Source organism: Phyllostomus hastatus, unplaced genomic scaffold (genome assembly GCF_019186645.2).
Source record: "Phyllostomus hastatus isolate PE091 unplaced genomic scaffold, TTU_PhHast_1.1 phas_contig_86, whole genome shotgun sequence".
NCBI classification, from domain to species: Eukaryota; Metazoa; Chordata; class Mammalia; order Chiroptera; family Phyllostomidae; genus Phyllostomus; species Phyllostomus hastatus.
Genome location: NW_025333977.1, coordinates 81,376,505 through 81,390,347, shown reverse-complemented (window position 1 = coordinate 81,390,347; position 13,843 = coordinate 81,376,505). Strand labels below are relative to the sequence as shown.

Genomic DNA, 13,843 nt, shown 5'->3' with positions numbered 1-13,843 from the left:
CACTCAGGTTGTTGGCAGCATTTGTTTCCCCACGGCTGTTTGACCAAGGGGGTCTTGGCTTCTGACTTTTGCTGGAGGCTCCCACACGTTTGAGTTCCCTGCCACATGGCAGCTCTTTGCAGAGGCAGTTTGCTTTTTCAAGGCCAGCGGGAGTGAATCTGTTGCTTTTTCTCCTAAGACGGCATATAATACATATATTAACATCACTGAGAATATACTATACAATGCAGTTTACATTCAACTATTTATACTCTTAGTGTGTTTTCTTATGTCATTAGTATTCTTTTAATATAATTTCACTGGATGCATAATTCATCAGATACACTTACTGACATTTCATGATTCTCCTTTGTTTCTGTAGAATAAGTGACGATCTAAGTGGTTACAGAGTAAAATACACTTGAAACCCTTTTTTGAACAACTGTTACATTTTTCCCACATCTACTTTTATAACAGCTTTATTGGGATATAACTCACATACCAACAAGTGTACAATTCAGAGGTTTTTAGTGTACAGTAGTCTGTTTTACTCACAGTTTCACTTTCTGTGTTTCAGTTACCTGTGGTCAGCCACAGTCTGAAAATATTAAATGGAAGCTTCTAGATATTTTGAGAGAGAGAGAACATTTACATAACTTTTATTACAGTATATTGTTATAATTATTTTATTACTAGTTATTGTTAATCTCTTACTGTGCCTGCTTTATAAATTAAACTCTATCATAGGTATGCAAGTATAGGAGAAAACAGTATATACAGGGTTTGGAACTCTGTGTGGTTTCAGTCTGATAAGGGGGGGACCACTGTATTCGTAGAGCAGTGATGTGCCACCAGCACTGCTATCTAATGCCAGAACATTGTCATCACCCCACAAAGAAACCCTGTGTCCATTATCAGTCCCTCTCCATTCCCTTCTCCCTTCAGATACCACCAGCCTGTAATCTACTGTATGTTTCAATGGATTTGTAAATCATGAATATTTCTTGTAAATGGAATCATACAGTATAGGACCTTTGGTTTCTGGCTTCTTTCTCTTAGTGTAATACCTGCAAGGTTCATCCACGTCATGGGATATATCATTGCGTCTTCTGTCTGTTGCCAAATAACATTCCATTGTAGGAATGTACCGTAGTTTATTTATTCAAATGTATCCATTCATCAAAGATTTTGAATATTTCTGTTTTTTGTCTGCTATAAATCTTCATGTTCAAATTTTTGTGTGGACATCTGTTTTCAATTCTAGGATTAGAATTGCTGCGTCATGTGGTCACTCTGTGTTTAATTTTTTCAGGAACTGCAAAACTGTTTTCCTAAGTAGCTACACCATTTTATATTCCCCCAGCAATATATGAGGATTCCGGTTTCTCCACATTCTTGCCAATGCTTGTTTCCATCTTTTTAGAAACCATTTTATAACCATTTTATGGGGTATGAGGTCTCATTATGGTTTTGATTTCCAGTTTCCTAATGACTAATGATGTTGAACATCTTTTCACATGCATATTGACCATTTATAATACCTTCTTTGGAGAAAAGTCTGTTCAAATCTCTTAGCTATTTTACAAATGGATTATCTGTGTTTTTATTCTTGAGTTTTAGGAGTCCTTTATATATTCTGGATACACGTTCCTTATGAGATACATAATTTGCAAATATTTTTCTTCCATTCTTTTGGTTGTCTTTTCACTTTCGTGATGAAGCACAAAGGTTTTTAATTTTGATGTAGTCCAATTTATTTTTTCTTGGTTGGTTGTACTTTTAGCATTAAACCTAAGAAAACATTCCTTAACCCAACATTCATGTTTTTTGTAGGTGTTTTATACTTTTAGCTCTTATGTTTAAGTCTGTGGGCCATTTTAAGTCATTTTTGTATATGTTGTGAGGTAGGGGCCCTACTTCATTTTTTTCACAAAGATACATTGTTGTTCCAGCACTGTCGATTGAAAAGACTGTTCTTTCCCCATTGAATTGTTTCTTGGCACCCTTGTTGACTAAACTGACCATAAATGTAAGGGTTTGTTTGGACTTCTACTTCATTCCATATTTTTTAAAATGGTATTTATGACTGTCACTTACTGTGTTACCTTCATAGTTGGTTTAACTCTTTGTATCATAGTTCTCTGGTCTTTAAAATGAGTAAAAATAGTAAATACTTCATGGCATCACTGTGAGGATTAGAGGAGATTATCTGTGAGAAGAGAGCAGAGAGTACCTGGTTTGTAGAAAGCACTCAGTATGTGTTGGCTATCGCCATCACCACCACCACTGTCGGGGTCGCCGTCATCACCATCGTCACTAGCCCCATCATAAAACTAAAATGTGATCTAAATTGTATGTGATTTATCTCCGTTATTGGATTATAAACCGTGAAATAAGATACCATGTTCAAGGAGTGTGTGATTGACGAGATAGGACAGGGAGCAAAGAGGACCGAGGGCAAACTCGGGGGAAGCACTTGCATTTAGGCATCTTTATTACAGTAGACTAAATGGTTTTTTAAAAAATGTATGCAAAAAATGCTAGAGTCTTTGTTTTATTAATTTGGGAGTATGGGGGTCAGGTGGAAAGTTCTATAATTATTTTGGTTTAGAAAGAAGTTCTAGAATAGGAGTTATGTCCTAGTGTTCAGGGACTATGAATCTTTAAAATTTTGTAAATATAATGTTTGGTCCAGTGTCCTTAGCATTGCTATTTTAAGAGTGCTGAGCAAATGTTGGCCATTTCCAAAGTCCAGTTTGGTATCAATAATCACCCCCATTCAGTATTATGTGAAAAATATCCTAGAAATGGTATCAGAACTTATTCTCTAAAATTTAGCCACTTTTATTTACGGTAAGCACATATGTATCTAATAGCAATTTGAGTGTCAGAGGGCTTAAAAAAGATGCCCTCTCTCTTGCTCTGCTCCTCTTGCATTCATGCTGTTAGCACGTGACTGACATTTTCTATATTAATTGTGAATTCATGTAACTGATGACAAACCGTATGATTGCTGTCTTAGCGCTCTGCTTTACTTCATCATACCTCCACTCCTAGAGTTTTTTACTAAGCAAATAAACAAATTATTGCTTTAAACACCCTTTTTATCATAGTTATCAGTTAACTATCACAATTTTCTATTAATCATGAAGTGAAAGAACCAAGTATTTTGGGAGTCTATTCCTTTCATTATGCTTAAAATTTTCTCCTTATGTTTTAAAATTTATTTTCCTAGATCTCGTTTTTCCCCTATGGTGATGCTTAATTACTAGGTTTTTTATATTTTAAAAATCTGATATGTTTATTACTCCTAGATGTCATTTGTCAGAGTGAACCGTTACAGTCCCCGGGGAGGGGGACGGAAAGCACTGAAAGCCAAGAAGAAGAAAACGCCAGTGAAGCAGGAATGGGATGTAAGTCTGTGGGGTGAGAAGCAATGTAACAGTACTCTGGAGGAACAGGTGTGCTCAACAGGCCCTAGCTAGTCAGGACGGTGCTCCGGATGGGGCTCAGTGTGTAATAGGGTAGAATGGGTTTATGGGCATGTTACATCCTAGGTTTCAGGGGGAAGAGAAGAATCCTTTGAGGAGTGCTTTTTAGGATACAGGAGTCGAGGCTGTACCCTCTATTTCTTTTGAAGAGCTGGGATCTTATGGGATTGGGTAGTATGTTTTTAAAAAGTCCCATCTCACTTTGAGAACTTGCTGCTTTAAGAAGACCACTTTAGCTGACCTGTGTCACTGACATCTGAATTTTGGGGGTCATTTTTTATATTTTCCCATAGCAACCAATGATGCCATAATCACATGAGAGGCATTTTTGCCTGAAACGGTGGAGGATCCTTGCTCTCTTACCCCTCATATTGTTTGTGGCTCACATTCAGAGGCTGGTCACTTGTAGTACAAAGGTTCTCTTAAGATAAAAGACAAGTCTCAGGTACCTGGGACATGATCCATGGCTCCCATCCTAATTATTGCCTGGTATTTTCAAGGGGATTTTTATCTTCTGTAGCCTGGCATTTGGGTTTGCACCATGAGACATTTTATTTTATCTTATTATTTTATTTAAAAAATGTTTATTGATTTGAGAGCGAGAGAGAAACATCAATGTGAGAGAGGAACATCAACGTGCCTGAATGGGGGAGGGGGGATTGAACTTGCAACCTAGGTATGTGCCCTAACCAAGAATCAAACCCCAATCTTTCAGTGTGTGGGATGATGCTCCAACCAACTGAGCCATACCAGCAGGGCTTTAGGTGCCTTTGCTTTCTAGTTTGGATCTCAGGGATTCTTTTAGACTTGGAATCTTCTGGGTTGTGACCAATCATCTTAGCTGGTTATCCTGGGCAAACTGATGGCGTTTGGAAGTGGAACAGAGGGACTTCTGTGTTTAAACTTGCTTTGTTGCCATATGATTGGCTATAAAATATTTTTATAAGGGTGCGATTCTAAGGTAATGAAACTGATGGAAGGAAAAAAATTGCACAGAATAACATAAATATTGTCTCCTTCAGAGTGGTTATTTTGGGAAATTCTGTTTTTATTCTGATTTGCTGCTATTGCTGAAAACGTAATTGAAACCCATCATTTGAAATTGCATCAGAACCTTTCTCAATTACTTTTTATATCCAGTGCTGGAAAAATGTGGTTTTTGAAGATAGACTGAACTTGAAAGTAGTTGTAAGTCATTTGGAGTGAATGTTAAATGAGGGAAGAGAGATAAACGGAATACTATTGTTTTGATAAAAACAGTGAGATTTTTTGAAATGGCGTATAAATTAGATTTAAAGGCAATTTTAAAAGAAAATTGTTCTAAGTGGCAATATTATTAATGAAATGGTATTTTCTCTCATGAGAACTAATTCCAAGCATATCACTTACTTATATGCCTCAATTCTATTATGATTATTAAAAATAATCCTCATGATCTTATAGTTGTATCATGTGCTTTTCTAAATGAATATAAAAGGAACAATAGTTTTAGCAGAGAAAGCCTTGAGGTAAATACAAAGTATGGCCAAAAAAATCTTTGACTACACCAACAGCTATTTCACCAGGCTCAGTTCTGTACTCTTAGGAGTAAAACTAAGTTGTTTTATTTCCTGCCTTACCAAATTTGTATAACAGAATGGCTGAAGTCATCTTGGAAAGGGCCAACTCGCAGGACTGCTACTTGGAGGTCTCCAGGCTGTGCACGGTGCAGCCCCAAGAGAGGGCTGTTTGCGTAGACTGGGATAGTGACAGCACCTCCCCAAGTTGTGCAGTGTGGTGGCCCTGCCATGTTGGTTATGTGCCTTTTTACTTATGTGACTATCTTTACATTTTGTGAAATCATACAAACTCAGTCTCTTATAATAGGTTCCATGCTTAAGGTATTGAAATGGTTACAAACTGAACCTCTCTATAGTGATCACAGTTTATGTTTTAGGAGTTTTTAGCAGTGCCCCATTCCATGGAATACAGTTTGAAAACTACAGCTCTAGCTTATACTTATTTGAATTATATACTACCCTCTTTTATTCATTGTTTTTAATAAAATGTATACCTGCTTGTTGACTTGTGTCCTTTTCTGTAAGACACTTAATAGTCTGTTATTTTCTACAAGACACCTACAAGTTATCCATATTAATATATAAATTGAGAATACTGGTTCCTGAAAAGAAAGACTTTTTGGTCCCAGGAATTTGAATTTGTCTTCAAATCCAGTACATACTCACACCTAAAGACACACAGATGAACAATATCTGTTAATAGGTATGATATAACTTTCTGGAGAATGTGAAGAAAATATGGTTAAGAAATTTGAATAACAAACTAGCATTTTATTTCAGTTTAAATAAGTACATTTACTTTATATAATATATAAATATACAATAATTTTATTAATTGAAATTAATATTTCAATTTAAAGTGGAAACTTCATCTTGCTAAAATGTGATGATCACGCCTCTTAACTCTTCAAAGAAAGGCTTCTTGGAGACCAGCATGCTCAATTAAATATTCTTTTAACTGAGATCTATCTGGCGTGTAAAACAAAAAAGAAAACCAATGTCACGAAAAATAAACTAAAACTGATTTCAAATAGTTTTTTAACCTAAAGAGAACTTTTTCTCTAAGAAAATTACCCAAAGAAAGTGAATAATTTCTTTTTAAGAAGATTTTATTTATTTATTTTTAGAGAGAAGGGAAGGAAGGAAGAGAAAGAGAGAAACATTGTTGTGGGAGAAATTCATTGATCGGTTGCCTCTCGCACGCCCCCTACTGGGGACCTGGCCCACAACCCAGGCATGTACCCTGATTGGGTGTCAGACTGACAACTTTTGGGTTTGCAAGCTGGTACTCAATCCACTGAGCCACATCAGCCTGGGCAAAAAGTGAATAACTTTAAAATCCTACTTTTAAAACTCCAGTAAATGCTAATATTTTATGAGAAAGCTTTTTCTTTAAAGAAAGTTTGTCTTTTTTGCAGAATACTGTGAATGATCTAACAGTTCATCGGGCAACACCTGAAGATCTGGTAAGTTTAGTATCAAAAGTTAAGATTTGTTTAGTGTTCATTTGCTAGGTTGTTTCTAACCTTCAGAATAGAAACCAGAGGTACTTCCTGGAAGTTGTTATATATAGTCTTACTTATGTCGATATAAAATAAAAAAGCATATCTTCTGTACTTCCTGTTTTTTACCTAAGAATATCAATTAGCCAGAGTCGAACCTGGGTTCTTGAACGTCTCATCTCAAACAAGTTGATTTTCGACCAAGTCAGTCGTTCACAGAAAACATGTCTCTGTTGTTGGACAAAGCTTTGGCACTCCACCGGACAACCCTTTCATGCCGTTAAAGTGGAATGTCGTTCTCAAACTTAAATTTTTCAATTTGCAATTGAAGAGGTAGAGAAGAAGGAAGGGAGGATTGATATTCCTACTTCACTAATCAAAGAAATGCTTGGGAAATGGGGAGAATTGCAAAGTTTTATTGAGAAATATCACCCTGACAAAGAAGTGGCAAACCGTGCAATACACTTGTTCAGAACAATACACTTGTTCAGTGGCAATATTATTAATGAAATTATATTTTCTCTCATGAGAACTAATTCCGAGCATATCACTTACTTATATGCCTCAATTCTATTATGATTATTAAAAATAATCCTCATGATCTTATAGTTGTATCATGTGCTTTTCTTGGACATTATTGGATAGGTTTTTAGTGAGCCAGAGGCCCAGTGAGCCTGAAGCAAGTTCTAGTGAAACAAAGAGACAAAAGAGAGAAAGAACCCCGAACAGCTATCTTACATTAGTATGGAAGGGACCCCCTTCCAAACAATAACCCTCCATCCCTCCTTTCCATGTTCAGTCATCAATAGCTCTCAACATTAAAGGTAAGTTCTAGTGTGTACATAAATTTTTATTTTTTTACTGTACGTTTCATTTGCTTTTTGTTAAATTTTCATTTATACTTAATGTCTTTGTTTTTAACATGTTTATTTTTAGATTAAACAATACAGTAGACACGTACTGTATATAAGAAAGTTTAAAATGGAATCTTTGGGGGTCTGGAATCAATTAATTTAATTTACATTATTTCTAGTGGGAAAAAATGATTCGGTTTTCAAACAGATCTCTTCTTGAACAGCCTTCTGGAACTAATTAAGTTCGAGAACTGAAGTTCCACTGTATTAGAATTTCACTAGATAGGTTTGGTTTATATTGGCTTGGCCAAAAAATTTGTTTAGTTTTATCTGTGAAATTAAAAACACTTTTTTTATTTTCACCAATAACTTTATTGATTTTGTCAGCTATCTCTCATATAGTATAATGTTGGTTATTCTCGATTAATGTTGTGATTTGATTCCTATCAACTTCTACTGGTCTACCTGACTGTGGAGCATCATCCAGCGAGAAATCTCCAGCATGAAACCTTGCAAACCACTTTTGACATGATCGACCAGTCATAGCACCTTCTCCATACACTGCATGAATCTTTTTTTGTGTTTCAGTTGAATTTTTACCTTTCTTGAAATAATAAAGCATAATATACCGAAAATGTTGCTTATTTTCTCCCATCTTCAGTATTAAAACAGCTATACAAAAATTCACCAATTTTGATGTTTTTTTTAAATGCACACTAATATGACAGCTGTTACAATACAATCTAACAAAATTGTTTTGAATGAAGTTAGAGACAACTAAGTGCTACTAGAGTCATCTTAAAGAAAAAAACAAACGAACTTTTAGCCAACCCAATAGTTTAAATCTCTGTAGTCCAGTATTGCCTTGTGTAACTCTATCATTTTTCCATATCTGTAGACATCTTCAGCATTATTTACTATTACTTCTCTGTACAAATATACTAGTCACTGTGGTAATTTATTCCTTGGGCAGGCTATGTGTATTTTCATATTTGAACCCAAATTCATTCTACTTTCCTTAGTTCAAACAGTTTCCCTACTTCACTACCTGTCTAATTCTTGCTTTGCTTCCTCATCATAGACTTACTTTTTAAAAGTTTCTACTATATATAGTTTAAAAAAACTAGCTTTATTGAGATATAATTCATATACCATAAAATCCACCCTCTCAAAGTATATAGTTTATTAATTTTTAACATATATTCACAGATTAGGCAACCATCATTACTTTCTAATTATAGGACATTTTTATCACCCCCCACCCCCCCCAAGAAACTCTACTTATCAATAGTCACTTCCTATTCCCCTGCTCTTCCCCTTCCAGATCCCTGGCAACAATGAATCTTCTTTATGGCTCTATGTATTTGCCCATTGTGGACATTTGGGTGTTTCTACTTTTTGATTATTATGAACAATGCTGCTGTGAACATTCATGTATAAGTTTTATCTAAGAAAATATGTTCCCAGTTCTCTTGGGTGAATACCTAGGAGTGGAATTGATGCATCCTGTGATATCTGTATTACTTAACTCCCTGAGGAACTGCCAAACTGTTTTTCAGAGTGGCTGTAACAGTTACATTCTCATCAGCATGTATGAGGATCTCAGTTCCTTCACATCACTTGTCAATACTTGGTATTGGCATCTTTTTGTTTTAGTTCTCCTAGTGGGTACAAAGTGGAATCTCATTGTGGTTTGGGCTTGCATTTCTCAAGTAACTAATGATGTTGAGCAGTTGAACATCTTTTCATGTGCTTATGGGTCATTGTTGGCCATAGTATCCTCTTTGGAGGAATGCATATTGAAATCTTTCAGTCATTTAAAAATTGAGTTATTTGTGTTATTTGTTCAGTTGTAAGAGGTTTTTTTAGTATATGCATATTCTGGATATAAGTTCATTATGAGATAAATGATTTCAAATATTTTTTCTCATTCTCTTGGTTGTCTTTTCACTTTCTTGACAATGTTCTTTGAAGCACAAAAGTTTTTTAATTTTGATGGAATACAGTTTATCTAATATTTCTTTTTTTTAATATAGTTTATTGATTATGCTATTACAGTTGTCTGATTTCCCTCCTCACTCCCCTCTACCCTGCACACCCTCTCCCACACACATTCCCCCCTTTAGTTCATGTCCATGTGTCATAAGTTCTTTAGCTTCTACATTTCCCATACTATTCTTGCCCTCCCCCTGTCTATTTTCTACCTACCATCTATGCCACTTATTCTCTGTACCTTTCCCCCCTCTCTCCTCCTCCCACTCCCCTGTTGCTAACCCTCCATGTGATCTCCATTTCTGTGGTTCTGTTCCTGTTCTAGTTGATTGCTTATTTTGTTTTTTGTTTTTGTTTTTGTTTTAGGTGTGGTTGTTAATAATTGTGAGTTTGCTGTCATTTTACTGTACATGTTTTTTTTATCTTCTTTTTCTTAGATAAGTCCTTTTAACATTTCATAAAACAAGGGCTTGGTGATGCTGAACTCCTTTAACTTGACCTTATCTGAGAAGCACTTTATCTGCCCTTCCATTCTAAATGAAAGTTTTGCTGGATAGAGCAATCTTGGATGGAGGTCCTTGCCTTTCATGACTTGGAATAGTTCTTTCCAGCCCCTTCTTGCCTGCAAGGTCTCTTTTGAGGAATCAGCTGACAGTCTGATGGGAACTCCTTTGTAGGTTACTGTCTCCTTATGTCTTGTTGCTTCTAGAATTCTCTCCTTCATTTTTACCTTGGCTTATGTAATTATGATGTGCCTTGGTGTGTTCCTCCTTAGGTCCAACTTCTTTGTGACTCTGTGAGTTTCCTGGACTTCCTGGAAGTCTATTTCTTTTGCCAGATTGGGGAAATTCTTCTTTATTATTTGTTCAAATAACTTTTCCACTTGGTTCTCTTCCTCTTCCCCTTCTGCTACCCCTATAATTAGGATGTTGGAACATTTAAAAATGTCCTGGAGGTTCCTAAGCTTCTCCTCATTTTTTTGAATTCTTATTTCTCCATTCTTTTCTGTTTGGTTGTTTCTTTCTTCTTGTCCACTCCATTGATCTGAGTCCCAGTTTTCTTCCCATCAATGTTGGTTCCCTGTGCATTTACCTTTATTTCACTTATTGTAGCCTTCATTTTTTCAACTAATTTGTGAACAGATTCAACCAATTCTGAGAGCGTCCTGATCACCAGTGCTTTGAACTGTGCATCTGATAGGTTGGCTATCTCTTGGTTGCTTAGTTGTATTAACTGTGGAGCTTTGACCTGCTCTTCCATTTGGGCCATTTTTTTTTTCCTTTGTCGTGCCTGTTACGAAGTGAGGGGTGGAGCCTTAGCTGTTCACCAGGGTGGGGCAACCTAGTCTCTGGGTTGTGATGTTGTATGGGGGGGGCGGGGTCCAAGAGGGAACAATGGTGGTTGCTTCTCTCTTTGTCACATTTCAGTCCCTTCTGCTGCTTCCCCCCAAGCTAACTGGGCCCTTCTGGTGCTGGTTCTCATGTGTGTGGGCTTGTGCATGTTCTAGGGCCCTGTGGGTCTCTCCAACGAACTCTCCTGTGAAGCTGGGAGTCTCTCCCTGCGCTTCAACCCCCACAGGTGTTTTCAGTCAGTGTCCTGAGGTTCTATTTCCTAGCGCTGGGACTCTGGGTTGTACAGTCTGTCTCACTGCCCAATTTCACCTGGTTTATCTGCACAGAAATGTGGAATCTCCCGGACCACCAGGTGCCTTGCGTGCAGTGCCTCGCTTCACAGTTGCTGCCTCGCTGGGTCTACCAGCTGCCTGAGTGCCCAGGGTCCACCCACTGCAGTCTTGCCTCTGGATGCCTTATGCACCAGGGATGCTTTACGTGCGCGGTGCCACCACTTTTGTGTCGTGACCACTCTCCGCCCAGCTGCCCAACTCCACCCTTCCTACCAGTCTGGATGAATGCGTATATTTTAACTCCTTGGTTGTCCGACTTCCATACAGTTCAATTTTCTGTCAGATCTGGTTGTTATCTTTTTTCTAACTTGTTGCTGACCTTATTTTGGTTGTGCGAGGAGGCACAGTGTATCTACCTATGCCTCCATCTTGGCCAGAAGTCCCCCAAAATCTAATATTTCTTTTGTCGTTTGTGCTTTTAGTGTTATATCTAAGAAACTATTATCTAACTGCAAGTTCACAAAGATTACTCCTATATTTTCCTTGTTTAAAAAAATTACTGAATTTATTGGTGTGACATCGGTTAATAAAATTATATAGGTTTCAGGTATACAGTTCTATAATACCTCTTTTGTGTATAGTACTGTGTGTTCACCTCCCTAAGTCAAGTCTCCTTCCATCACCATTTATCCCCTTTTCTACCTGCCCCACCCCCACTCCCTCTGGTTATTATCACTATGTTTTCTTCTAAAAGTTTTATAGTTTTAGCTCTTATGTTTAGGTGTCTGATCTATTTTGGGTTAAATTTTATATATAGTGTGAAATAGAGGTCCAGCCGCATTTCTTTTTGCAAATGGATATCCAGTTTTCCAAGTACTATTTGTTAAGAAGACTGTTTTCTTCTTACTGAGTTTTCTTGGCACCCTTGTTGAAAATCAATTGTCCATAATATAAGGGTTTAGTTTGGACTCTCAATTCTATTTCGGTGATTTTTATGTCTGTCCTTATTCCAGTACCACACTTTCTTGATTATTACAGCTTTGTAGGAACTTTAAAGGCCTACTTTTTAAACCGTCCATCATTTGGTATCTCCTCTGAACTGTTGTACTTACTATCTACGTAAGGCGTTGAGTATATGCCATCTGATGCATAGTGTTGATCTTTGTAACTGCCCAGTTTCCCTGGGCAGATTACTAGTGCTTTTGAGGGATAGGAGCCATATCTTCTACATCTTTCTGGACCTAGGATCTTAATCCTGGTAGCTCATTAAATGTTCATTGAGGATAATGATGCTAGACTGATTAAATTTTTTTATTATGACAAATTTCAAGCTCATGTGAAAGTTCAGACAAAGTTACCAAGAGCTCCCATATACTGTTCACCCAGATACAACGTTATTAAAATTTTAAATAATGCCTTCATTTGTCATATCCTTCTCTAGCTTTGCTGAAGCATTTTAAAGCAAGTCTCAGAGAACATGTCATATTGTGCCTATATATTTAGTTTGTATTTTAAAAATTACAGACATTTGCTTATATAACCACAATGACATTTCTACACCTAGCAAAAGTAATATTTTTTTGGCATTACCTAATTCTCAGTCTACATTCAAATTTTCTTGGTTGTCTTAAAAATGTTGTCTTCATTTGGTTTTTGTGACTCAGAATCCCAACATAGTATTTGGTTGTTAGTCTCTTAATGAACTTATTTCTTATTTATATGGAGAAAACTTAGCAGTACATTTTATCAGATGCTGTGCTGGTTTTGTTTCTATTTCTAGTTCTAAATACTAGAGTACCTGTTAAGCCAATATCTGCTTTTATTCCTTGGCCACTTCAGTGAACTCCTCCCCTCTAGCTTGTAGGTGGTGGCTCAGAATCTCTGTTTCTGCTTCAGGAATTCTACTCCCCTGGAGTCCCTCATCTCCAGGGAGCCACTCCACATGCGGCTGTCACAGGGTTATAAATGCACTGCATTCCTAGTTCTTAGTAGTGATGTGTGAGTGTTAGGAAATGGGTGTTTGCTGAAGATGACTCAGTGGGTTTTATGCCTTTTACGCCGTGCTCACTGTGTGTATGTGTAATTGTACATGTATACACATATGTAACTGAAAAGCATAACAAAATATTTAATATGTGCAGTATGTCTTATTTTCTATTCTGTATTCTCTTTCATTTAAAGTATGTTGGTTTTGACCCATTAGTTGATTTTTACCACCCACAAAATGAGTCCTAACATGCAGTTTGAAAAACACTAGTTTATTGGACAGTCCTGTACAAAGGAAGTAGAAATTAATACACCTCTTGTTTTGTCTTATAGCTAGGTCTAGTAGTTGTAGATATAGAAGACTGAAAACTTTGGCTGTGAATATATATACATATGTATATATATGTGTATAAATATACATACGTTGAATCAGAAATAATTTAAAAAATGAAGTATATTTGGTGGTCCTACCATCTGAATAGGCGCCTTCTTTGCTCCTGGAACATTCTTTTATAATCTTTTTTTTTCTATGTAGATACGTCGTCATGAAATACACAAATCGAAGAATAGAGCATTAGTGCACTTGGAACTCCAAGAAAAAGCTTTGAAGAGAAAATGGAAGAAGCAGAAACCAGAAATTTCTAATCTTGAGAAAAGGAGATTGTCTATCATGAAGGAGGTAATGCTGAACTGCAATATCTCAGAGTTAGAAAGGGATAAATAGGTTTCTTTATCTTCCCCCAAACTGATTCACGTTGGAGAGCCTAGTAATTACTGCATCCTTATACAAAGGTCTACATGTGGATTTTGGAAAAGCAGCAGGGACAGGTCTGGCTCCACAACTTAGACTCTCCAG

General features: G+C 36.7%; 1 protein-coding gene across 5 annotated transcripts in view; it reads left to right on the top strand.

Moving 5' to 3' along the window:
• The window catches only part of SPICE1 (spindle and centriole associated protein 1), a 56,666-nt gene that overhangs the window by 2,805 nt on the left and 40,018 nt on the right, over positions 1-13,843 (top strand). For all 5 annotated transcript variants that reach the window (XR_006787226.1, XR_006787227.1, XR_006787225.1 and 2 more), the window contains exons 2-4: positions 3,294-3,392; positions 6,448-6,495; positions 13,523-13,666. Coding sequence is in view for 2 of the 5 variants with exons in the window: in XM_045851993.1 (XP_045707949.1) it covers positions 3,294-3,392; positions 6,448-6,495; positions 13,523-13,666 (291 nt within the window). In the remaining 3 variants the exon portion in view is untranslated. The remainder of the gene's footprint in view (positions 1-3,293; positions 3,393-6,447; positions 6,496-13,522; positions 13,667-13,843) is intronic.